This window comes from Eufriesea mexicana, unplaced genomic scaffold (assembly GCF_001483705.2).
Source record: "Eufriesea mexicana isolate 0111107269 unplaced genomic scaffold, ASM148370v2 scaffold654, whole genome shotgun sequence".
Taxonomy (NCBI): Eukaryota; Metazoa; Arthropoda; class Insecta; order Hymenoptera; family Apidae; genus Eufriesea; species Eufriesea mexicana.
Genome location: NW_016908877.1, coordinates 1,767,115 through 1,792,533, shown reverse-complemented (window position 1 = coordinate 1,792,533; position 25,419 = coordinate 1,767,115). Strand labels below are relative to the sequence as shown.

At 50.0% G+C, this 25,419-nt stretch overlaps 2 protein-coding genes across 4 annotated transcripts in view; one reads left to right on the top strand and one right to left on the bottom strand.

The window, feature by feature from the left end:
- Positions 1–3,973: 3,973 nt before the first annotated feature.
- Positions 3,974–7,774, top strand: Six4 (homeobox protein six4). Its single transcript, XM_017898641.1, has 4 exons — positions 3,974–4,314; positions 4,619–5,080; positions 7,159–7,484; positions 7,599–7,774. The coding sequence occupies exons 1-4, from the start codon at positions 3,974–3,976 to the stop codon at positions 7,772–7,774; spliced, it is 1,305 nt and encodes a 434-aa protein (XP_017754130.1).
- Positions 7,775–11,935: 4,161 nt separating this feature from the next.
- cmpy (crimpy) overlaps positions 11,936–25,419 on the bottom strand; it is a 112,176-nt gene continuing 98,692 nt past the window's right edge. For all 3 annotated transcript variants that reach the window (XM_017898688.1, XM_017898687.1, XM_017898689.1), the window contains exons 6-11: positions 15,639–15,824; positions 15,370–15,549; positions 14,407–14,759; positions 13,915–14,328; positions 13,636–13,839; positions 11,936–13,518 (exon numbers count right to left, since the gene is read on the bottom strand). In XM_017898688.1, the coding sequence (XP_017754177.1) occupies positions 13,267–13,518; positions 13,636–13,839; positions 13,915–14,328; positions 14,407–14,759; positions 15,370–15,549; positions 15,639–15,824 (1,589 nt within the window). In that variant the 3' untranslated portion in view covers positions 11,936–13,266. The remainder of the gene's footprint in view (positions 13,519–13,635; positions 13,840–13,914; positions 14,329–14,406; positions 14,760–15,369; positions 15,550–15,638; positions 15,825–25,419) is intronic.

The window sequence follows — 25,419 nt, the reverse complement described above, 5'->3', positions numbered from 1 at the left end:
CGGATAGATGGATGGATGGATGGATGGATGGATGGAAATGCACGCGTCCCGCGGTCGTTGTCTCGAGCCTCGAAACCGGTGGAAAGAAAGTCGGAACGAGGCTCGGTCACCTGCGCTCGCGTACCAAGAATGTCAGCTTCTAAAAATAAATCCGGTCGACCGATCGTGGACGATTCTAGTCGTCTGGCCTGTATACGCGATGCACGGGCGCGCGAAGATAGCCGCTATCTCGACGAGCCGGTGTCCGATGACGGCCACCAACGCGACCACCGCGTCGCGTCCGGACTTTCCATCCCCGCGTGCCCTACGTACCCGCTTATTGTTCACCGATATTCCTTTTAGAGATATAAATTCGTATCTCTGCCGTGTACGCGCCTAGCGACCTACGGCGTTTCAACGGAAATACGAGACGCCACGACCACGGCGTTTCTTCCTCCGCGCCGATACAGACCGGACTCGTCGTTCTTTTGCGAAATTCCAAACCGCGTTTCTCCGATTCATCCGCAACGCGACGATGGCGATAACGGCGGTGGTGGTGTGGACGTTTCGAACGATCGTCGATTGGCGGGCACAATGGCTGAAGAGGTTGGAAAAACGAGCGTTCGTTTGTAGAAAAGCGCGACTTTGAGGCGCGCGCGTTTTAATAGCGCGCCGTTCGCGACGTCTCCTCTTGCATTCGAGTTAAGCTCGCGCCACTTACGAACGCGTCGTCGTTGCAAAGGCCTCTTTGCGCGCTTTGTTCCGCGGGCCGGTTAGGTGAAACCGTAGATACTCGACGTCGTGGTGGACAGCAGCGTTGGAACGAGAACGTGAAGCCGCGTGCCACTGTGAAACGTCGCGTTCGAATGTACGAGAGGCGGAACAGTCCGGTTTAATTTATACGGATTTACACCGGTGAAGATGCCAGAGGCTCGCTCGCCGAGCAGAGGAGAGCTTCAAGGGTCTAAACGAGGACAAACGGAGGATCGCCGAGTCGATTTTGCACAGAGCCATTTTGGAATGCAATTAAACGCGGTACAACGAAATACGACGCTGCCGCTGCTACCGGTGACGGTGCTCCGCTCCGTTCCGCCGCGTTCCGCTTTGCTTCGCTCCCTTCCTTCCATCCTTCCATCCTTCCATCCTTCCTTCCGTCCTTCCCGCCCACGGCCTCGTCGCCGCGACCGGCATTCGCGCCCCTGTCTGCTACTCCTACGAGTCGCGTTCCGAGTACCTTTGCTTATTATCCAGGTGCCAACTCGCGCCGCGAATTTTTCCCGGATCCATGCTGCTCTTCCCTTACCAACGTCTTCCTATTCGCCAAGCTTCCGCGTTATTCCACGAACAGATCGGCAGGATATACGCGATGTACGCTAGGTACACCTGTCCAGAAGAGGTTTCGCGAGAACGAAGCAGCAGGAGAAGGAGGAGGAGAAGGAGGAGGAGAAGGAGGAGGATTAGGTGGAGGCGGACAGGCGACAGCGGTCGTCTCGATTATAGTCCGGGAATCGTTTTGATAAGAAAGCGCACCCCTGTCCTGCGGGAACTGCGTCAGGGATACAAAGAGGGTACTCGGGGGATGAAAGCGAGGGAGGGAAAAGGAGGATGAGGAAGAGGAGTAGAGAGCGCGAGAGAGAGAGAGAGAGAGAGGGAGGGAGCGAGCGAGGGAGATAGAGGGGGAGGGAGCGGGAGACGAGGAAAGGGGGAAGCGGGAAAATGGCGGCTCGGAGGACATCCGACACCAAATCGAAGGAGACGCCATCGCAAAGCGCGGCACCGCCCCTCTATCATCGGTTCTTGCCGCTGCGAGTGTCATCCTTTCGTATCTAACGCGCGTTCTCTCCGAATCGGTATCCGAGAGTTTTTCCATAAGCCAAAGGAGAATCGTGGATGCGTCGCGACGACGAGGATTCGTTCGAGATTCCTTCGATCGAACGTTAACGTCCACCGTTTTCCGTCTCTCGACGATCCGCTCGCCGAAAGAGAGAGTGAGGGGGAGAGGAAAGTTGGTTCGAGCGAAGGATGGAAATTCGTCAAAGTCTCGCGGTCGTGCGACGTCTGCTCGCGATGAAGTCAGCTCGGAGAGTCAGACGGACGGGCAATTAGTCGGAAAAGGCGGAGCGGATTCAAAGGATTGGCGAGGCGTGGCGGACATCGAGATTTTCGTGACCGTTAAAAGACACGTTCGTTTGTCTCTGCCAGAGAACATCGGCTCTCATTGATCTACGTAACGCCGGTGGTCCGTCAGTCTCGATGCTATTTTCATCCGACTTCCTGTCGACGACGTCGTATAAGGTCCTGGCCAGACGGTACGATTCCATCACGGACTCGCGTTTTTCATCCTCCTCCTCCTCCTCCTCCTCCCCCTCCTCCTCCTCTCCTCCTCCTCCTCCTCCTCCGACTCGCTCCGATACGGATTCGCCGTTTATCCGGCCAATGGATTTACGTTTGTAAAATTACGCGCGGTTTCCAACGAAGAAATAGATAAAGAGAGAGAGAGAGAGAGAGAGAGAGAGAGAGAGAGAGAAAGCATCGCGTATGACGATCGCGATAAAGACGAAGAGGTGGGAGAATTGTTGCCGATGTTGTGAAATTAATCGAACGCGAGGCGCGATAGCAGCACGTAGAATCACAACACGGTGTACGGTAACGTTGTCGCGTTCCGTTTCCGGTGTTTGTTGCTCGTCTCCCGTGCTCTGGATCGGTCGGCCAACTCGTTCGAGTACTCGCGATTCGCGCGATCGGGCACGCGAGTATTTTCCGATCGGTTTCGGAGCCAAGCGAATTTTCGGTCGGGAAAATTAGCGGGCAACTCGGAGAGAGAGAGAGAGAGAGAGATACGGAAGGATTGGGACGATCGACGGAATCTCGAGTCGGCGGAGAAGAGTCGGGTACGCACGCAGGTGAGGAAACACCGGCGAGAGGAAGCCGGTATCCGTGGACACCGAATAGGGTGGCTTTCGACCGGGGGTAGAAATTTGCGCCGCCCCCGTGCTCCTCCAATGGGACGAGCTCGCGCGCTCCACGGCGACCAATGGCGAGGAGCGACCGCTTCGCTCCGCACCGCGCTCTGCTCCACTCCTCTCCGCGCGAGCGTGCCAGAAAAAACGAAAAAGAAGGCCGTCCAGAAGAGGAAGAGAGAACAGCCGGCACACCGGCAACCTCCACCACCGACTGCATCGGCATCGGCATCGGCAACCACGACAACGACAAACTCGGAGACAACGGCAACGACAACGGCAACGACAACGGCAACGGCAACGGCAACGGCATCGCCATCGGCATCGGCATCGGCGCGGAGTGATCGGCAGTGTCGTTGGTACCGCTAGGATCGTCGTTCTAGTCGGCAGTAGCACAGCAGAACCGCGTTACCGCGCTTCCACGCGATCCTCGCGATATCGCGGTGAAACATCTATTCTTACGCTTTCAGTCGATTCGTGGTCCGCACGCGGTTGGTGAAAAAGTGTGTTTGGAACGGTGAGGAAACGGGGATACGTCGGTGCCATAGTCGGCGTAGAATTCTCGCGAAGGATGCACGGTAAAGGTGGACGAGGTTGAGGGGCCGCCTGGTTCTCGAAGCGGACGCGACGCTCGGTTCGCATGGAGGAGACACGATCTACGTGCACCGGCGGTAAGAACCGATGAATGAAAAACTACGGATGGCGGGGACATGAATGAAACTCGGCCGATGGAATAAGCGTGGATCGTTGTTGGTGCAGCGGATGCTTATTTTCGTGTACGCGCGCTCCGTGTCAACCCGTAAGGCATACGCGTGGTATACGCGTCGGAATCGCGAGTTTATTTGCCGATCGATAACGCGAGTCGAGGATCGCGGTCGTAGGCGAAAGACGCGCCAACAACGGCGAGGACCGAACGGATCGGAGTCGCGAACGTAACGAGGGTTCGGCCAAGCGTCGGATCGGCGTCCGACGACGGTGACAAGTAATATGAACTCGGAGTGATCGGACGAGAAGCGAGGGAATCGAGAACGAGAATGCCCGATAGTTCGGAGCAATTGTCGTCGCCGAACAGCGAGTGCAACGGTCAAATAGGTGGCATGCACCGGAACGCGGCGACCGGACAGTTTGACGATTCGTCGATGCCCGGACTCGCGTTGACGCATCATTCTCATTCGCAAACGGTGACACCGGTGTCCAACGGCGGACTTCAGTATCCTCAAGAGCTCACCACTTGCAGTTCCGCGAATACGTCCAGCAATATCGGAAATATCGGCGGTCTTTCTCTGGGAATTACGGCCAGTAACTATACGCCGGACCAGATATCTTGCATGTGCAAGGCGTTATCGCAGAGGCAGGATATCGAGAAGCTCACGAGGTAACGATCGTCCTTTCTCTCTATTTTCTCTTTGCCTTTTTTTCTTTCTCCTCGTTTCGCGGTTTTCGCCCGATTCGAGGAGCGTCGCGCGAATCGCGTCCGTGCGGGACACCGCCGACAGCACCGTCGTCGAAATCTCCCGTCCCGTCTTTACCTTACCGCCGCGTACAGTAAGCTACCGACGGTAGCCGACCCTCTCTTCCTTCCACGATTCACTCGATAGGATCGCGCGTCGGCTCTCACCCGCGTAACAGTATCCACGATTGGACACGGTATCTAAAAGGAACGCACGTTTGGATGATAGGCTGCTATGGTCCTTGCCGCCCGGCGAGCTGCTCCGTCGCGACGAGAACGTGCTGATAGCGAGAGCCACGGTGGCTTTTCATCGAGGCGCCTACCACGAGCTCTACTCCATCCTCGAGAGCCACCCGTTCACGCCGGATCGGCACCCGGAGCTGCAGCAGATGTGGTTCAAGTCGCATTATCGCGAGGCGGAAAAGATCCGCGGCAGGCCGCTCGGCGCGGTGGACAAGTATCGGCTGCGGAAGAAATATCCGTTGCCGAAGACGATCTGGGACGGCGAGGAGGTGGTGTACTGTTTCAAGGAACGATCGAGGAACGCGTTGAAACAGTGCTACATGCGGACCAAGTACCCGCTGTCCGAGGAGAAGAAGAACCTGGCGAAGGAGACCGGCTTGACATTGACTCAGGTGGCGAATTGGTTCAAGAATCGACGACAGAGGGATCGCACGCCGCAGACGAGAACGTAAGTCATTCCTTCTCTCGCGTCCGAAATTGCCCCGACCGAGTAGGATGGCACCCGACCGAGAACGCGAAAGCGTCCCGCGAACCGTGTCCCTGCATGGCGGGCACGTGTGTCAACGGGGGGTCCTCGACTTTTCCACCGAGCAACAAGTGTTTCGACATGTGTACCAGGGTCGTGCGTTTTTCTTCCTGGGGCACGCACTGACCGCGCCCAAAGTCGGTAAATCATTCCCCGAACGAGCCCCGTCCACCGAAATCATCGGGGTACGCGCGCGGGTTTGTCTTTGAAGGAAAACCCGGAATCCGATTTACCCGACACCATTCTCCGTCACCGTTCTACCTACTACCTACTACCTACTACCTACTCTAACTGCCTACCTACCCACCGACTACCGCCACTGCTACTTTTACCCACCCGTTTCAAAACTCCCATCTATTTCTCCGTCCTCTCGACATCGCGACTTAGGCCCGTTCCATTCGCCAATCGTCCTCGCGACGCTTCTCCGACCGAAAGCTTTCTCGCCGAACTTCTCACCATTTCCGACTCGCGATTCCTCGAATTTCGCCGCCGCGTACGCGATGTCGCGCGGCTACCAGATGGATAAGGATAACGAGAGAGCGAGAGAGAGCGAGAGAGAACGAGAGGAACGTTGTTATGGCTACGATGTGGCTCGGTCACGGTCCGATTTGGACCGTACGGTGACGATGGTGACGCGACGCTGCGCGCTCGGAAGCTTGCGACGATTTCGCTCGTCGAGCTACTATCGCGCTCGGCCTTTCTTCCCTCGCGAGCTTTCACCTCGCTAAATTTGCCGACCGGTTCGCCCGAAAAAATCATCCTTCGGACGCGGAGGTGCTCCTTCGTTCGAGCTTCCACCTTGTTCCGCCCCTAACGTCCCACTCCCTCGTCGAAACCTCTACGAAAAGGAAACGCGACGCCCTATTACCGTTTTATGACGCAGCTTCGGTTACGTCTCTCGTTTCACCATTGAGCTGTTCGCACTACCAATAGTTTACTACATAAAGGCCACGATCAGCCCTCCGATGCTGCCTTCCATCTATCTTTCTCTCTCTCTCTCTCTCTCTCTTCCCTCCTTTTCTCTTTTTCATCGGTCACGCGTGATTATCGCGTTCGTCGAGTGGCGAAACGACCGAAATCCGCTCGCGAATCGTCGCTGATCGTTCTGGAGAACGTTTCCGTGGTCGTTCGCGGTGGTCGCTCAAAGGAAATCGCGACGTGGAACGAACGAAAGGCGAAGGAGGAGGAGGAGGAGGAGGAGGAGGAAGCGGTAGAGGTGGAGGAGAGACGCGTTTGAGAACGGAGACCTTGGAACGCGAGCATAAAAATGCGGGGTTCGCGGCAGGGCGACGAGGGAAGGTCGGCGATGCGGTTCAGAGACGAAGTGGCAGGAACGAAGCGTGGTCAGGGGCGGAGCTGCTTTGCACATGGACCACCGTGCGTGCACGTGCGTGTCGCGAACATTACGTTAACACTGATACGAAACGCTGACACGAACACGTACGCCAGCGTCTAACGCTGCAAAGATGAGGGCAGCGAAGCCGGTGGAGACAGAGGGAAACGTTCGCGCGTGCAAATGGCCGGGGAACGTTTCTTTCCATCGGCCACGGAACAATGCGTCGCGAACGAGCTGCCTTTTCTCCCTTTCTTCTCGCTCTCTCTCTCTCTCTCTCTCTCTCTCTCTCCTCGACCTTTTTCGAACGCGTCGAGAAAATTCTCGGAACGGAAGAACGCGTGCACGCGAGCGTGTGTGTGTGCGTGCTGGTTCGTGATCCGTCGCTGGCCCTTCCTAGGCCAAGGGTCATAGGTTTTTTTCCCAATCCGTAAGACAATGAGGAACCTCGCATGTGCTTCTCGGTTCGGACCGAACCTTCCTTCCACTTTTCCGTCTGTCTCCGCTCTTTACGAGACGGTCAAAGATTTATGGCGGGGCACACGGTCAATTTCTCACCCGGACGATTTCTCTTATCTGCGCCCCCGACCGACCCCGGACAATCGGTACGAGCACTAGCTCGCGATTATTCTCGTCGCTCACCTCTCTTTCCTTTTCCTCGTTTCAGGGATATGTTGCCCCTCAACTGCCAAAATAATCCAGGCAACGTGATCGGCAACTCGGTGAGCAACGGAGAGAGCATTCAATCGTTGCAGAGCATCGATTCGAACGGCACGAATCTCGCCATGTCGCCGCTCTCCACCATGAGCATGTCACCGGTCGCGGTGAACCCGTGCAGCCCGATGGGTATGAGTCCCATGGCTCCGCGCCATCCGAGATACGCCACACCTGTCGCCCCGTCCTCCGTGCACACCACGCACCCCCATAGCGGTGGTCTCAGTCCCATGAACGACGTGAAGACGCTGTGCTACGGACGCGGTGTCTGCGAAACCGGTAAGTCCCAATCTCCTTCTCGTTTCCCGCGATTCGCTCTTTGCGTCCTCGTTACCTAGTGTCTACGCGCCTCTTGCGCAGCTTCCATCCAAATACCGACGCTCGCTGTTTCAGGTAAAGACGCGGAGCAGACTTCCGTCTATTACTCTAGCCATTCGAGCATGCATCATCAGTATTATCAACAAACGCATCATCAGATGATGTCCACCGCGCATCATTACCAGCACCACCAACAGAGCATGCCAACCGGATACGAAATCGCGCTTCCACCCCCTCAGCATTCGACGTGACCAACCGATTACGAGACCGATCGAAACGACGCGGCTCATCCAGGACAAACCGACGACGTGTTTGCGCGTGTCCACGCGTTTGCCTGACTCGGTGTTCTTCCTCTTTCGACCGGTGTCGCGTCTACTTGCCCGAGCGGTCGCGTTTTATCGCGCCTCGCGACCTGCCTCGCCAATTTCCTCCGATCGCGAGGCTCGCATTTTCGAAAGGTCATTTCGAAAAGGCGAAACCGTTGAACGTTCGCGCGCGCCCCACGAGAACCATCGATCGCGCGTTTTCTCGCCAATGGAGGAGAGGCAGGCTCGTCCTTAGTAAAACTTCTGGGAGGAGCCTTCCCTCGAAGGAGAGAACTGGTTGTTAAACACGCGCACCCTTCGCAAAGGTGTTCGCGATGGAGTCGTCAGCTGCTCCCTCCTCCTTCTATGCACGGCTAAAACGACCGCGCGAACGAGCGTATTTCGCGAATGCAAATCGATATCGCATCGCTGCGCCAACCTATTTCTCGCGCACCGGTCTTCTCTCGCCTAGACTTCTGGTAAATTCTATACGGATATTCGCGCGGCGGTCATCCCTTTATTCGATCGATCCACCGGAGAACGATCGATCGCCGGAGACTGTTCTTTCGCTCCAACGTTCCATTCGCGAGCAAAGATATCGATTCTTGGCACTCGCTTGAGGTACGCGCGCGCGTACCTGTGCGTTCGGATGTGTTTCCGCGTGTGTGTATGTATGTGTGCATGTATGTATATATAAGCCGATCACAGTGTTGAATTTCTGGTGTAAAATATATTTTTGACCGTAGACTCGAGCGTACGAATAGGCAAAGAGTACGCCATCGACAATTCGATCTCGCGTTCTAACACGAAACCAACCGTCTCTCGCAAACGATGTACCGCTTTCACGAAAATTTATTGTACAACCATGCGAGACGCGTTAGATGTATAGAAATAAATCATAAATCTGTGAATCACGTCTCGGTTTTTGTTCTGTAGAAAACCGTTTGCGTATCCTTTATATTATATAGACAGCAGCCGCGACTCTTTTATTTATTCGCGCGAAGTCGGGATACCGATTTCGATTTATCGCGTAAACGCGCACAACCGATTTCAATCGTTGCGATCCGATAACTTTATGGGTCTAAATCGCGCAACAGAATCGCGTTTAAACGCATCTCCCAACGCGCATTCGCGTTACGACGGATAAACGTTTCCGTGATATTATCGGTGGAGAACTAGATTACCGACCGTAGCTACCCCTCTACTAGCGTCCTCTGTGAACCTCGAGAACGACTAAAATTGTATCGCGCAATTTTTCCCGCCACTTTTTTCCGACCATTCGATAGTTTTCATACCTTCGCGTAAGTTCGAAGCCAACGATCGATTTACGTACGACGACGTAAAATCTATGTATTTACGATTCTCCGAGGCGATCGAATTGTTCGACGAAATAGAAACGAAATGGACGTACGTTATATCGGTGTCGCATCGTTCAACGCGAATACGACGTCGAATGTACATTCGAAGGAAATATCGATTACGATACACGCGATGCGACGTAAAACGTGTTATTCGATTTATGCTCTGATCGATATCGAAAACGTATCGCAACGAAATTTTACCGCTTTGTCGTTTGTAAGACGACCGAATACGATAATAATGGAATAAATTATCGGTTAATATATCGAATAACGCAAACACGAGTGCAATAGGAGACGCCATTGATCGATTTCGAAATCGACGAAACCATGTCGCGCGATGTCACATCGCGATTATTAATTTCTGTAATTTAAAACGTCGCTCAAAGACTTACGGTCCGTTGTGCGCCAGTCTGATCGCATCGACGATGGAAGGGACGGTAGGAGCATTTGAGGAACAAACAAAATTCACCAAACTGTTACGAGGAACACGTAAAAAGACGATCGTTTACTAGTTGCGCGCCATTTACGAACTGACGATAAGACACCTTACCTGCGACGGCGTGGTTCGTATCAACGCCATCTGTAGAGAACTTTGATTATCGCGAAAATACCGTTACGTATAGGCGTAGTTGGTTTGTGATTCGAGTGTAACATTTTTATATAAAGTTAAATTCGAATTTGAGCAGCGAATTTCGATACGAGCATTTAACCGACCTCTGTTTCCAAACAACGACGAAGAAGGACAGTCTGCCGTTCGAAGAATGGTCGCGTTGGTTATGTTTGTAACGGAACACGACGAGTCTTCCCATCCACGAGATCGTCTTCGCACGAGATACGTACGCCGAATTTTCGTAGACGAATTCGTCGAATCTATCGGTCCAGAGTTCAAGGTACGTACAACGAACGTTAACTAAAAATAAATTAGTTCCATGGCGACGCGTCACGCGTCGAAAACAACGCGAAACCCGATGGTAAAGAAGTAAATTACCTACCAGCTTACATACCTCTCGTATACAATATATCACATATCAACAATTTTATTTAGTCTCATTTTATTTAACATACAAGAGCTATCTTTTAAACACGACGCACGATTTTAATATGCATACGAGTTCGCACATATTAAATAAGTCTAAGTTACACTGATATGACATTTCGTTACGGTGAAACTGTACACAAAAAAAGGGCGCGCAAGCACGAGACTATTCGTTTCTCGATGGCCTCGGTTGGCTGCTGCTTTTCGCCGCGTCTCGAGCGTTCTGCGATAGAATTTACGTGCACCCGCGCTCCCGCCATGTTCTCGTTACGTGGCGCAGAGAACAATCGCTCGGCTTCTCGCTTTCGGTTTCTCGTTTCGCAACGCGGGATTAAGTTTATTTCGTCATACACGAGGGATAATCGCATGATCGTGCGAGAACGAAAGAACGATCGGGCTCGTTTATCGGTATGATTATTGGTAGAACGCGTTGTACGCGGTGAAGAAGGAGAAACGACGGAGGCTCGCGCATCGCTGTCGCGCGTCACGGGAACATCGTACGAACCTGTCGTCGATACATATTGTCTCCAACGTACATCTACACGTACGAAATACAGTCTGCGTTTTATCGACGATCGTTCTACATACGGTAGAGAGGACGCGCGCGTGCGCGTGCGCGTCCAATATAACGCGTACACGCGGGCAACTTTAGCATTACTAGACGATAAACGGTTAGAGACGATGTACAATAAGACGTGAGTGTCGCATTGGAAAAATATATGTACGCGTTAGTTTAGGAGAGAAGGAATGATAAGACGAGGTTCTACGTGCGGACGCGCGCGTGCGCGCGCGCGCGCTTGCGTCCAAGCACAGAGAGAGATATGTTTTAATTTGCGTTTGCACGACAAATCGACGGTGAACCTCGTGTTACAACGATAACGATTAGCATCGCCCGTACGAGAAACGACAGCCGAACGAAATTTCTTCCAATCTTCCTCTTCTATTTCGCTCCTTCTCGTCCTCCCTTCCTCGCTTTTGTACGCTCTCTCATAATTCTCTCTTTCTCTCTTCCTTTCATTCTCTGCCTCTCTCCATTTCTCAGTCGCAGCTACTACACGCGTACACAGCTATACATGCATCCATAGGTGGCATGCTCGCAATTCCTTCCTGCTCGCCAATCTTCATTCTTCCTCTCTCTCTCTCTCTCTCTCACACACACACACACACCCTCTTTCTCGCTCTCTCGCAGTATTCTCTTGCTCCTTTTGTAGTTGGTAAGTAACAAACTACGTTATAGCTACGTCATTATCGTTGCTGCACGAGATGCAGTTGCTGCGCGATATCGAGTCTAAAAACGAACACGATACGAACGAACGATCTCGTAGAACGCCTAACACTCTTTAATACTTGGGTAATAACGCTGCCGGAACGGCGAGATTGTACAGGGCGAGTAGATTCTCGGATAGATATGTATGTACAGATATGTGCCAAGAGAAACGAAACGGTAGATATGGAAAATGCGCTAGACCGAAATCGAAGGCAAGATACGCTCGACATACGGGACACATTCGCATCGCAAAGAACGCGCCACGGAGAAAAGGAAAAAGGAAAAAGGAAAAAGGAAAAAGGAAAAAGGAAAAAGGAAAAAGGAAAAAGGAAAATAGGAGACGGGGGGAGGGAAAAATCGATACGCGAACACGGACAGATTTCGTGGTTTATTCGCGCGAAAAGAAAAGAAAAGAACCGCGGTCAAACGATCTTGCATCGTAATTTTTTTTTTTTTTTCGCTCGACGAAACGCCCGTGCCTGATTCGAGTGGAAACGTTACGGGTCGTACGCGACGGAAGGAATAAAGGCGTAACGTGGAAACAATCTGGTAAAAATAGAAATCTAGGACGTTAAATGCACCACCGGCATGCTTGCTGGCTCTACGTACGGACAACGAACAAGGAGGAAAGCGTTTCCTCCTTTCCTCCCGTAGTCGTTAAACGATGACAAATTGAACGAATCCGATTTAATCCGGCGTGAAACCGCGGGCTTCCGGAAGAGCCGTAAGAAGGTGGCGCGTTATTCCGTAACCGATTCTCTCCCGCGAGCAGTGCCGTGACAAACGACGCCCCGAGGACAGGATATCGTTTAGAACGTGGATTAATATCGTTCATCCACTCGGTTGAAATCGATGGAACTAGGCATTTTACCCGTGATCCGAGAATGGGTAAACGTGCAAATGGGACGAGAGGAAGAAACGAGGGGTGCGGGGAGAAGAGAAGAAAAGATGAAGGAAAAAGGAGAGAAGGTGGAGCGGGGAAATGGAAAGGTGAAAAGTTAAGACGAGTGCGACGAGAAGAAGACGCGTAAGCAAGGAAGAAAGCAGCGCGCGTGAAAATCGCGTGGAAAGCCGATATAAAATCGTCCAAGTATTGCCAAGTAACAGCGAAGCTTCGTGATCGCATCGCGAAACACAACGATGGTCCAGAGATCGAGGGAACTAATACTACGACTAAGACACCTGCTTCTCTCTTCTACGGTTCTCGATCGAGTTAGGATCTACCAAGTTTATCGTTAGCGTATTTACTGTTTTTTTTTTTTCTTTTTCTTTTTCTTTTCTTCTTTTTTTCTTTTTACCTCTTCGTGATAATCACGCTAGCTTTTATATCGTAATTTACACATGGCAACACATCGCATCGAATTAGAGGAATTCGCGAGAGGATACCGACAGCCGTGCTTTTGGCGAGCTTCGGCCTGTATCTCAGTTGTCTTCTCTTACGATCGCAAAACCGTCCGCTACTTACAAATAATACTGAATCTACAATATGTGGTATCTTCAACCGGTAAAACGTCGGGTTTAGACTGGCTGACGGCGGCCGTGGTTGCTTTCTCGCCTACCACCATGCTCTATTATCATCGCCGGATCATCGATCCGTTTTCCATTTTCCCCTCTTCGTTCTTCTAGTTTTGGTCAGCACGGTGCAGCACGGTGCAGCACGGTGCAGCACGCAGGCTACATCACGCACGGTGTAGGAGGAAGCCGCCGCGCGTTAAAGAAAACGCCGCTTGTCCGTAACGTGTTTCGCGTTTCTCCCGGTTTGCCAGATAGTCTTTTACAAGGGCACGATTTTCTCGTTTCGATGCACCGGCGTGTCGTACGCTGGCACGCATTTATAGTACTGCGGAGGGTAAGTGGAGTAAGAGGCCTCGGAAGGCGAAAGACGAGCGCGGAATCGGCCGCGAACGATGTGGACGATGAGTAGGACGCAGAGCAAGGCGAGTATCGCGATCAAGGTGATCGGTACGGTGCCCCAGCCTTTGCCTCCTTGATGATGACCGCTCACCGGTCCGTTCCCTTTCGTCGGCTGAAAAGAAAAGGAAGAAAGGACAAATTGCAGTCGGGTCTATCGAGGCAACTCGAGGCAACTCGAGGCGAAACGATTCCGCGGCGAACCGGACGACCGCGAGCGGGAAAAGCTTACCACCGTAATTGGACAGACGGGACAACAGGTTTCCGGCTGCGGAGGCAACGGATCGTTGCAGGCTACCGAGCAAACGGTCTCTTTGCAGCTCAGCTTCCCTCCGGTTTCGCAGGTGCACGAGGTGCACCAGTTCGGATGCCAAGTCGATCCTTCCGGATACGTGTCGTTAAGATGATCCGTGCAGGAGGCCCGACAGCGACATATCTACGAGTCACGGTATCCACAGAATAATTTCCATGCAACGAGAGCAGAAGGAGAAGAGACTACTTCGCTACTCACCGAACAGCCGCGTTTGTTCGTCCTGTAACCAAAGGCGCATCGTTTTCTGCATCCGACTAGAGGCGGACATCCCGAACCTGGCTCTCGACACTTGCAAAACGTGCAATCGTTCTCGTCCATCACCAGTCCCCGTTCGCAATGCAAATCGCACTTCACCTCGGGACAAACCTTCTTGCCGGTGTCGTCGACCGAAACGGTATCGTTGATGGGCTGTTGCTCGAACGTCTCCAAAGTCTCACAGGAGCACACCGAACAACCCTTCTCGTTCTTCTTTATATCGCAATTGAAGCCGCAGTGCGGTAACTCTGGACAATTCGCTTCGTCCACGGACCCGATCTCGGTTGTCGCGCGTACCCCTGCCGTCGCGTCGGCATCCGCGTCGGCGGCGTCGTCGTCGTCGTCGTCGTCGACGTCCTGAAAACAGAACGACAGAGCGTGACAGCGCATTAGCTGGAACGTCGACCGATGGCGTTTCATCGTTCGCCGTTGTACCTTGGATTTGTTGCAACCGCAAATGGGACAATCGTTTTCGTCTCGCGCGTAACCGTGCTCGCACGTCAACTCGCAATCTTCGAGGGAAGTTGGACAGGGAGGTCGAGGTTCGTGAAGAGTGGTGTTCTCGAGCGGTGGACAGTGAGGGCAACACTCGCCGGGGTCGGGCGGAATCGCGTTTTCGCAGGACTTGCACATCGGTTCCTGACAGGATACTCCGTCCTCCTGGCAGATGCAGCTAACGCAATCCGATTCCTGCCATCGTTCGCCCAACTTCCTCGCCTTGTTCTCGTAAATACAATATTTCGCAGATTTCGACATCTCGGTCGCCACTTTTACCCATGAGACGGCCTCTGCAATGTAAACAAACACGTTGACGTTTCGCATCGCATACCTGTAGGAATCTCGACAACGTGCGTCGGTCAAACACGAATCGTCTATTCGAGGGAAAACGAACGGCTGTCGGTCGATCGGTCGGTCGGTCGGTCGGTCGATGGATCGATAGATAGATAGCCATCGAATCGTCTATTCGAGGGAAAACGAACGGCTGTCGGTCGATCGGTCGGTCGGTCGGTCGGTCGGTCGGTCGATGGATCGATAGATAGATAGCCTGATTCGACGTGGACGAACATTGGAAGGGATCCGAGGATCGATCGTGGCTTAGCGATAGTTCCGACATACGCTACGATAGTCGTTAACTGTCCCCGAGGTGGTGTGTCCCACGGGGATCATTATTAAATTCCAAAACGGACGTTATCTAGTTCCGAATGCGGTCTCTACGTCGACGCGTGCATTCGCGAACCCGTTTGTTACGCTAATAAGGACCGATTGGTGAAAAATCAAAATTTTTTAATTTTTTTGGGGGGGGGGAGGAGGGAATTTGAATGGAGGTTTTCGGAGAGGTTATTCTTCCGAGTGGAAGAGTAAAGGAGAGTAAATGGACTCGGTTAGGATATTACCTACCTGCGGGTCTACACTCGTAGAGAGGGCAACACCTATCGGGTACCTCGGGATCGAGGGCAGGCTTGACTTGAACGGGACGATGTCCGGGTTGACAGCTGGCCGGTGGGCACGGCGCGCACTCGCACTTTCCATCCTCGGTCCACACGCTGTCCTCGGGACACGGCTCGGGTCTTGGAGCGTCTTTCACGGAAACAAAGAAAACACCGGTTGGACGGCTTTGTTTGCACGAACGTGGAACACGGCGTGAGGCATTCGATCGGATATCTTACCTGGGGGAAGGCATACGAAATGATCGCAACAGTTACCGGGCGTTTTATGATCCCCTGGCTTTATCAGGCTCGCGCTTAGATCCGCTTCGCAATCGACGATTGGACAGTAGGTCACGCCTTTGCATTTGCACGCGCCGTTCTCCTCTCGAACGCTATCCTCTGGACAGGCTGCGCCACGCGTGGCTCCTTTGAACAGAATGACTACAGACGTTAAACTCGTTCGATAGAGGGCATACGCGGGGGTAAGTTTCGATTGCACCGACGCGTCGAAAAGAGAAAAGAAAGAGGAGAGGATCGAGGGCTAGATCGAACGATTCTCCTTCGACGAGATCGCGATGAAAAATGCTTCGGTTTTTCACCGTCGCTTCCAGCGAAAGCGTCGCTTTTTTCCACCGATCGATTCGTTTACCGTAATCTCGTCCGCGTGACCGAGAACCTTGCTTCCCGTTACTGAAATATTACTCCCCGAGGATAAAGCAAGGATACGCGGCACGTTCCGCGGTGAAATATCGCGTTCGGACCAACACCCGCGATTCGGAGAAACCGTGCACGACGGGGGGCGACGACAGCTCGCGAGAGCGGACGCGCGCGGTTTCGGCGAGGGACGGAAAGCAGCCCGAGATAAGCGGAATATCAAATACCAAAGACACGCTCCGCTCGTATAGCTGGCTAACGAGCGAATGGCATTACCGATTTATCGATTACGCGTTCGCGGTTTCGCGACCTTTAAACGTAGATCCATCGTCGTTACCGATTTTCCGCGAGATCGCCGAGAAGAAATCGAAGCAAGGTTTGAGTGCCTACTCGCGATCGATCGTTGGAACCTCTGTCCAAGTCACGGCGATGTTTATCCGCCATCGGATAACGTTTGCCGGTTCCAGAGTCGAGAAATTTTTTCGTTAATTCGAAACATCGAGTTGCTCGAGGATACCGCTTGGAACAGGCTTGGAAAACCGTCGCTTTATCGACTCCGATGCTCGGTATGCTTATGGGCTACCATTGTTCTCTACAACGTAAGATCGTAAAGATGTCGACTCTCCATTTTGGCTTTGTTTCGGGGTTGTCGTTACGGCTGCTCCTCCAATTGATATTAAAAATTACCTAATGTATTTATACGTCGCTTCTGTCGTGGTACAGTTTCAGCTCGAAAATTACGTCACGGTCTCGATTTAGATCCGCGAGTTTAAGAATCGCGTGAAACGTAACCCCCGTAACCGATAAAGCACGCGAAATGACGCTTCTTATCGGATCGTTGGTAAAAAGAAACGAGTGTCGCATCGCGTAAAACGGAACGTACGTATCACTTAATGAAAATTGCTCGTTTTTGTAATTTCAATTACATCGCAAGAAGAATATTCATCGGCATTTAACAAATACGGGCAGGATAACTACGTGCATTCGCGTGTTAAACGGTTAAATCATCGAGTTACCGAGTAACCGAGTAAACGATCTACGTTGATTAATTATCGAGCATGTTACAGGTCTACGAATGAAATGACGAAAAATCAGAATTACACTGTCCGACAAATTTCAACTTTTTATCTAATTTGTAATAACCATTAAGCGTTCTTAGTAGAGTTTATTTTGCTCTACACGAGGTGTAGAAGAATACGAGTTTTTCGAAAATGCCACGATTTTTTACTGAAACCAAGTATTAGGTAAAAGGTAAGAAAAGAAAGCGCGAATTTAGTTATAGTTCATAAAACATGTATACAAATTGGCAAATTTGTATCGTTAATAACAAACTGTTCGCAACGTAAATTTATAATAAAAGTGAAAAAATTAATAAATTTCCGGTTATCACTTGTACTTGAAACCGTACGTATTAAAATGTACGTATAATTTACAAAAAGTTTATAAATTACTACACCGATTATTAACAACAAATTAAAATTGTTAATAACAGATTATTCGTACCGTAAATTTATAATAAAAATGAAAAAAATTAATAAATTATTGGCTATTACGTAAATTTATAAAGTACTCGTATTAAAATGTATCTATAATTTACAAAAAGTTTATAAATTATTACACCGATTGTTAACAACAAATTAAAAATGTTATTAACAAATTGCTGGCAATGTACATTTATGATAAAAGTGAAAAAATTAATAAATTAGTGGCTATTAAAGCGGAAAAATAATAAATAATGGAATCGGTAAAGTTGGAAAATTTCCGATCGGGGTGGGGAGAATTCGGCCGATCGACGGCTATATAAGGGGCGACGCGACGGAGCACAACTCACTTGTCGGTTCGACTTCGGAAGTGACACGTTAAAATTTTCGTTGTGCGCGAGGGGTGGGGGTCGAAATGTGGTTGGGGCTAGCCACCCCCACCCACATCCCACCCCATTAAACCATTTACTAATAATTTTTTTATTTCCAGTCATTAATTATCTTTTTCTTTCAGATCTTAATTATTTATTATTTTTTCAGCAATTAATTACTTTTTTTTTATTTCAGATGTTAGTTTTCGTTTATATTTATTTATATTTGGACATTCGAATATTTCGTATAATATTCGAATGTTTCGTCGTTGGGTTGTTTCTGTCTCATCGTTGGGTTGTTTCTGTCTCATCGTTGGGTTCTTAATAATTCTTTTCAGGTCTAATTTCTGATTTTTCCAGGTTTTAATATTTTTTTTCTTTTCAGGACTTAATTATTTTTCTTTTTTCAGATTTTATTTTTTCTTTTCTGTCGATCTTTACTTGAAAATTCGAATATTTCGTGTAATATTCGAATGTTTCGTTGTTGGTTTAGTTTCGTGTCATTGTTAGCTTTCTTATATCTCATCGTTGGGTTGTTCTATCTATTTGGTTTATCATTGTGGTTCATATTCGTTTCGCTTTCGTTGTCTTTCCTCTTACTAATCCGTTTCATTTCAGGTTTATATATTTTGTTTTCAGGGTTATATATATTTTCTTTTTAGGTTTTCAAATTTTTCTAGATTTCATTCGGACGTCGTCGGACATCCCTGGACCTAAGGGACCTGGTGTTAGACCTAAGTAGTTCTAAGATAGATACCTAGACTAAGACTCATGTGCGCGCTGTCTGTAGAAAGGTAAACTATCTAACTTGGAGCGAATGTATATATTTCATATTTTCCTAGCTTCATCCCTCTCGTTTACCAAATAGAACATAATTGTTCTCGCGATAATCGCGATTGTTCTTAAGTACGGACTAGCCTACGCGACGTACTCTCGTGCACTCGACAACTTCTCGTCTCATAAGTCATCCTCACGACTCGTCTCCGACACCCATTTCCAGCCACTGTCGATCTCGTCATGCATCGGGTTCCAGGGTGGCCCTCGGGTCTCTGTTTCCTCTGGACTCGATGCGGGGGTCCGGCACCCTGGTCGTACGCGACTGGGGCATGGGCCTGCAGCTGGACGGGCATAGTGTCTACGGTCAGACAACTTTGGATGATTAAGTTCTACCCCATGGGGCAGGGGCACGGAGTGTCTGTCTGGCTTGCAAGGCCCGGTCGGACCCTCGTATCGACTCTGGGAGTTTCATTGGTTCGGGGACTATCTCGGTTCACGTGTAAGTCATGGCGAGTGCTGCAGTGGCTGGACTTGGACTAGGCCCGATCGCGAGGATGCCGAGGCATGAAGTTATCTCTGTGCACGGGAGTACATCGCCTAGGCTAGTCGGTCTTTCGAATAATCGCGATCTCGTTCGGGCGCGTCGCGATTTTTTCTTAGTTTTTCATTGCTCGCGTTTTTTATATTTGATTCCCCAATTTTGTGGGAACTTGGAAATATTAGAGTCTTAGCGTTGCGACAGTAGAGTAATAAATTTTAGTATACCGTATCGAAGACCTTTTTGTAAGACACGAAATTTAATAAAGTGTCAGTAGATTCGTTTTAACTTTTTTCGCTCCAAGTTAGGTTAGGGTGCCTTTGTTACAGGTAGCGCCAGCAGGCTGCGCCACTAGGGCGCATGTCCGGGTCTCGATGTGTAGCCACCTCCACGTGGTGAGACCTGGTAATTGGAATTATTTTCCAAAGAGAAATCTTTGGAAAATAATTCCAAGCTAAGAGCTACGCACAAAGTATAAGATATTAACCATCTCTTGTAAATTTTCAATCTTCCCTTTGAACTCTAAATATAGAGAGTAGGCAATATCTGTTTAAATGACATTTAAATGAAGAGGAATTCAGGTTAGTAAGAAAAGGAATGCAAGTAAGGGAAGGTAAGTAAGTAAGGTGGGTATAAGGTAAGTAAAATAATTAAAATATACTGCAAAGCAGGAAAAGTATTGCCCAAGAAATTCTTGGAAATGACGTAATAATTTCTTGGAATTGGTCGGCGAACAACCTCCTATCATTTTATGTTACCCCAATACAAAGTTACAAAATCGGCCGAAAATTTTGCGGCAAGGCTGCAAAAGTATTGTCCAAAGAATTCTTGGAAACACGTCATTTCTTGGAATTGTATCGCCAGAATTTTTCGGCCGATTTCGCGATTTTGTATCAGGATAACATAATATGACAGGAGGTCGTTCGCCGAGTCAGTTCCCAGAAGTGACGTCACTTCCAAGAATTCTCGGTTAATAATTTTGCCGCCTTGAGGAAAGGTCTCTGGCCGATTTCGTGATTTTGTATCAGGAGAATATAATGTGACAGGAGGTTGTTCGCCGAGACAGTTCCCAGAAGTGACGTCATTTCCAAGAATTCTCGAGCACCGCTTCTGTAGCCTGGCCGTAAAATTTTCGGGCGATTTTGCGATTTTGTATCAGGATAACATGACATGACAAGAGATCGTTCGCCAAGACAGTTCCAAGAAATGACGTCACTTCCAAGAATTCTCGGTCAATACTTTTGCAGCCTACACGGACAATGCTTTTGCCGCTTTTGGACAATACTTTTGCGGCCTCGATGGACAATACTTTTCCTGCTATTGGTCAATACTTTTGCCGCGGCGGACAATACTTTTCCAGTTTTTGGTCAATACTTTTCCTGCTATTGGTCAATACTTTTGCCGCGGTGGACAATACTTTTCCAGTTTTTGGTCAATACTTTTCCTGCTTTTGGTCAATACTTTTGCCGCGATGGACAATACTTTTCCAGTTTTTGGTCAATACTTTTGCCGTTTTCGGTCAATACTTTTCCCGTTTTTGGTCAATAATTTTGCCGCCTTTGGGCAATACTTTTGCGGTCTCGACGAAAAACTTTTGGCCGATTTCGCGACATTGTATCAGGAGAATATAATGTGGTAGGAGGTCGCTCGCCGGGACAATTCCAAGAAATGACGTCATTTCCAAGAATTCTCGGGCAACGCTTCTGTAGCCTGGCCGTAAAATTTTCGGACGATTTCGTGATTTTGTATCAGGATAATATAACATGACCAGAGGTCGTTCGCCGAGACAGTTCCAAGAAACGACGTCATTTCCAAGAATTTCATAGACAATACTTTTGTAAGCTGGCCGATGGTCTGGTATGCATACCATATATAGGCCATTCATTGCAGGAGATTTCAATTATTTTTGTCCCTTTACTTACCTTACTTACCTTACCTTACTTACCTTACCTTACTTACCTTACCTTACTTACCTTAATTCCTCATAATTTACACGTTACTAGCGGAGATGCTAATCAGTATCTTAAACTTGTTACTGACTTATTTCTGATTAATGATTCAATTATAACTAATTTATAACTATCTTATATCTAGTTTGTTAGGGAAGCAAGAATAGCGCGTGGCTTATTTTGAAATTTCGGTGACCAATTGCAATTATTCGGAAACCCGAATAATTATAATTACAGACACTGATAAACTCGGGTTACGGTTGCCTGAATTTTAAGGTAAGGATGACCCTCCGAACGTTCTTACTTTTTTGCGTAATACTTTATTTTAGTAAAAAATCCTGCTTCTTTTAGAAGGAAAACTCGATTTTTTCCGGAAATCGAGGGCGATAGAGTAATTTCGATTACGGATTCGTCTTCGGCAAAATAAACTTTGCAAGGATTAGCCAATGGACGCGCGACTGACGATGCGTGGAGTGAAATTCACCCCATTCGTGAATCCACTGTCCTTAATAATTATTAATTTTGCGCTATTAGAATTAGTCGCAAATACGTGGAATTTTTTACGCGCAACCTTTTTATACGTGGCTATTCTTAACCGACAACCCCAAGTGACCTGATTTTCTCCGGTATATCCATATTTTCATTTGCAAGAGTTAATAAGATTTATTTGAACGCGGATGCAATGCGGAAGCTTGTACCGCGAAAGACGAAAATGCGTCGTTATAATTTTCACAAACGAACAAATTATCAAATATCCCGATGTTAACGAATCGATATGGTTAATAAGAAATTTCCAAAAATTCGAGTTCATAAACGCCGGAAAAAAAGGGAATAATAAATGAAAAAAATGATGGAAGTAAAGAAGAAAGAAAGAAAGAAAAAAAAAGTAGTTATTAACGAAAGAAGATAACGATCGTGACACTTTGACCGATCCTCGGACAGAAGACGGTCACTGACATTGCAAAAGCCGATGGCGATCGCAGTTCCAACTCGTTGGAGGGCACGAAAATTTTTATCGCGAGGATTCAGAGCCGCGAAGCGTAAATTATGTCGCGATACGACAGCGAGTAATATATGAAAAATTGATATTACCGATCCGAGAATGCGTGACACTGGTCGGGCAAAGTTCGAGGACACTTAGGAGTTATCTCGCGTAGAGTAGCCGAATAATCGCTTCTCTCGTGCGATCGGGAACTCGTTGATTCTTGACGCGACTTGGCTGGGATACCGATTTTTTCCCTCTCGTTTTCCACGCTTTTCGCGTTTCCCCTTAGAGTCTCTCGAGCGAGAGATATTAAATTTTCGTACGTCAAACGTTATTTCCTTTTGCGCGACGCGATGTTTCATTACCGGTCAAAGTGTGGCAAACTCGGTCTTGTTTCCACTATGAAAGTTAGACAAGCGTATCTTCGATACGGAATGGGCTAGCCGAGCGACTAATGCGAGCCATTTAAGATCGAGATCTCGATACCTAGGCACTCGCGTGTAGCGAGACTCGATAATCGACGTCGTTCTGCCGAGATTATTTTCTCGGAAGCGACGCCGAGCTAAGCGTCGCGAACTCCACTCGAGATATTCGTTATCCGTTAGGAATTTCGTATCGAGACGGTAAATCGACGATTACGAGCTTAATGCGGATTCTTTTTTTCCCATTTCGAGCAACTGCATTTTGCGCCCAACAAGGTACAAAGGACGGAAACTTTCGAGATATCGATTCCGTATTTGTTCCATTTCGGTTTTATACCGATTGACGGTCACGCCGTGCCACGCAGAGTACGTGTATTCGTACTTGGTACTATATCGGAGCTATCTCAATTCGATAAATCGATACCCCGAAAGAGCATCCGAAACAGACCCAAAATAGAAGCGATACTTCAAAAGTTGCTAGGGAACCGTGATCGAACCGATACAGAGGAGAATCATTCCCGTCGTAATCCCGTTGTAACAGCTCGTTTCGGGGCTTTGGTACCGTTTCGACGGCATCTTGGCGCAATAATTAGCAATTAACGGTTCTCGGCAACGGTGATCGTCCGTGCGCGATCGTTCGTACGGCAAACTCGGTGCGCAACTACTGCGGCAAGTTTACGCGCTTTTCCGCCGGGAGGTTTTTACGATCGGCGAAAGAAAATCAGGACACGGACGGTTGGTTTACGCTCCACTCGGACTTGGCCGATTTCGACTGTTCCAGCGAGCAAGGTAAAAAGGGGACGAATGCTGGGACCGAGGTGAACTTTTGGTTTTCGCTTTCCACCGAGCGTGTGTCGCTTTCCATCGTGTCAAGGTCGTGGATCGATGGTCCCTGGTGTGCGCGCGCGAGCGCGTGCCACGAAACGGACAGCCCTATCGGAGAGTATCGACGGCAATTTCTGCTGGTCCGATTCGACCACCCGTCAACGTCGTCCCAGTCGATTCGTGTCCCGAGCGTTCCAGAACGGGCAACGTTTTTCCCTCGTTTCTTCGCCAACCTCGTTTCTCGTCCGAACGAAAAGAGGAAACGACGTTCGATCGCGAGCGTTGCGTTCCACGCGAGAGCCGAAGGCACGCTGGGTTCGCGAGTTCGGGTGAAACGAGAGCCGCCGCGCACTCCCCGGATCGGACGCACCGTGGTAAACCCTCGCGCAGCCTCGAACCCTTGTAATATGGGCAAACATTTGCGGCTACCCTCTCACGGATAGTTTGATGTTCGATAAAGCAATTAAACGGGTGGTGAACTGCCGAACCTCGGGTTCTCCTCGCCACGTCTGGTTGCAACAACGGCCAGACGATACCGCCACCGCGACGATCGAGACCACGCGAAACGCGATCGCCAGCGAGGCTTTCCGTACATTTTTCCAGACTCGCGACAAACTCGGCAAAGCCGATTGCTGATCCCCCGTTCGATGTTTAAACCGGCGAACCTCGGCTGCCGGGCTCGTTCGCGTTCGCCAGGATTATCGATCGAGCCCCCCTTCCCCCCGACCGGCACCGAGACGAGTAATCGAGCTTCCGCGTAATTGGCTTAACCTTTCGACGTTGCTTCGACGCGCTTCCGTCGTATTCGCGATCTTTTACGAGGCTAAAAGTGCATCGCTAGCCCGTTCATCGACAACCGAGTTAGGCCAAACCTCGTTTACGGACTCCTTTTTCTCCCCTTTTCCCCATTTTCCGCGCTTGCTTTTCATCGGTTAATTTACTTCTCTCTCGGACTTCTTTCCCCCGTTATTGTTCGTGGCAACGACCAAGCTTTCCCGACCGCTGCTGCGCGCGTGCCAACTCGCGAGGATGATCGAGCGGACATCACGGCGAACGCGCGAACCACGATACGCGATCGGTCATCGGCGAGATCGAGCACGATCGAGAACTTTTCCTCGAGCCCGTTTCCTCGTCTCGGTTGATCGATGACGGATAACGGCGGAGAACGATGGTTAACGCGCGTTCGTAGACGTTCCCGATCGCAACCGGCTAGACGATGGTTATTCTTACCGCCGCGACTTTCCCCCGTCGCGATGGATATCTTTCTCTCCGTTCGACCGATTTCACGGCCCAGCGGATTCTCCTTTTAATAAATCGCTTTTATCCAGCCGTTTAAATCATTGCGCGAGCGGAGAGGGAAATTGCAAACCGACGGCTGTCGAGACGAAATTACTTAATTTCGCGAGCATCCTTTTCCCGGCGTTACTTTTCCGCTGTCGGTAGACCGCGCGGTGCCCGTCGATGCGATCGTAAATTCACCGACGATATCTTTCGACGACAGGGACGGGGGGCGCGACGGATACCGCGTTTTCGTTAGGAATCGTGGTCGATCGGTTCTCGGCCGCGCCGTGTTTCGCGAGTCTCTTTTCATCGACGCGAGCTATCGGCTATCCGCTTTTTTCCTCGACTGCGGCAAACTGGCCGGAGCTTGCCAACTCGTTTACGACGGCCGATAGAGATCGAAGGCGAGGCGTGTGAAGAGCGGAAGCCGACGAACGCGCGCGCGTGCAGTTTCGGCTCACGGTGAGCTTCGTTTGCCTGGCTTTGAAATCGCGCGAAGCCGTCCACCGACACCCCCCGCCATTAATTCTTTCCGGGCTTTTGTCTATTCCGCCGGTAGAAGCCCAGCGCGCTGCACGGCACTCCGCATTGTCCGCGTCCTAGTCGCCCGGCCCACGCGCTTTCCCATTCTTTCCCTTTCTTTCTCTTTCTTTTCTCTCTTCACCCTCCAGCAGCACGCGCGCGCTCTTTTGCGCCATTTCCGACCGTCGCTTCGTTTCGACGCATCGAACAACGCGC

Excerpts from the sequence above, each read along its gene's own strand:
- Six4 (XM_017898641.1), top strand. The coding sequence starts at position 3,974 with ATGCCCGATAGTTCGGAGCAATTGTCGTCGCCGAACAGCGAGTGCAAC. Across the intron at positions 4,315-4,618 it reads GATATCGAGAAGCTCACGAG|GCTGCTATGGTCCTTGCCGC; the intron begins GTAACGATCGTC and ends TTTGGATGATAG. Across the intron at positions 7,485-7,598 it reads ACGCGGTGTCTGCGAAACCG|GTAAAGACGCGGAGCAGACT; the intron begins GTAAGTCCCAAT and ends TCGCTGTTTCAG.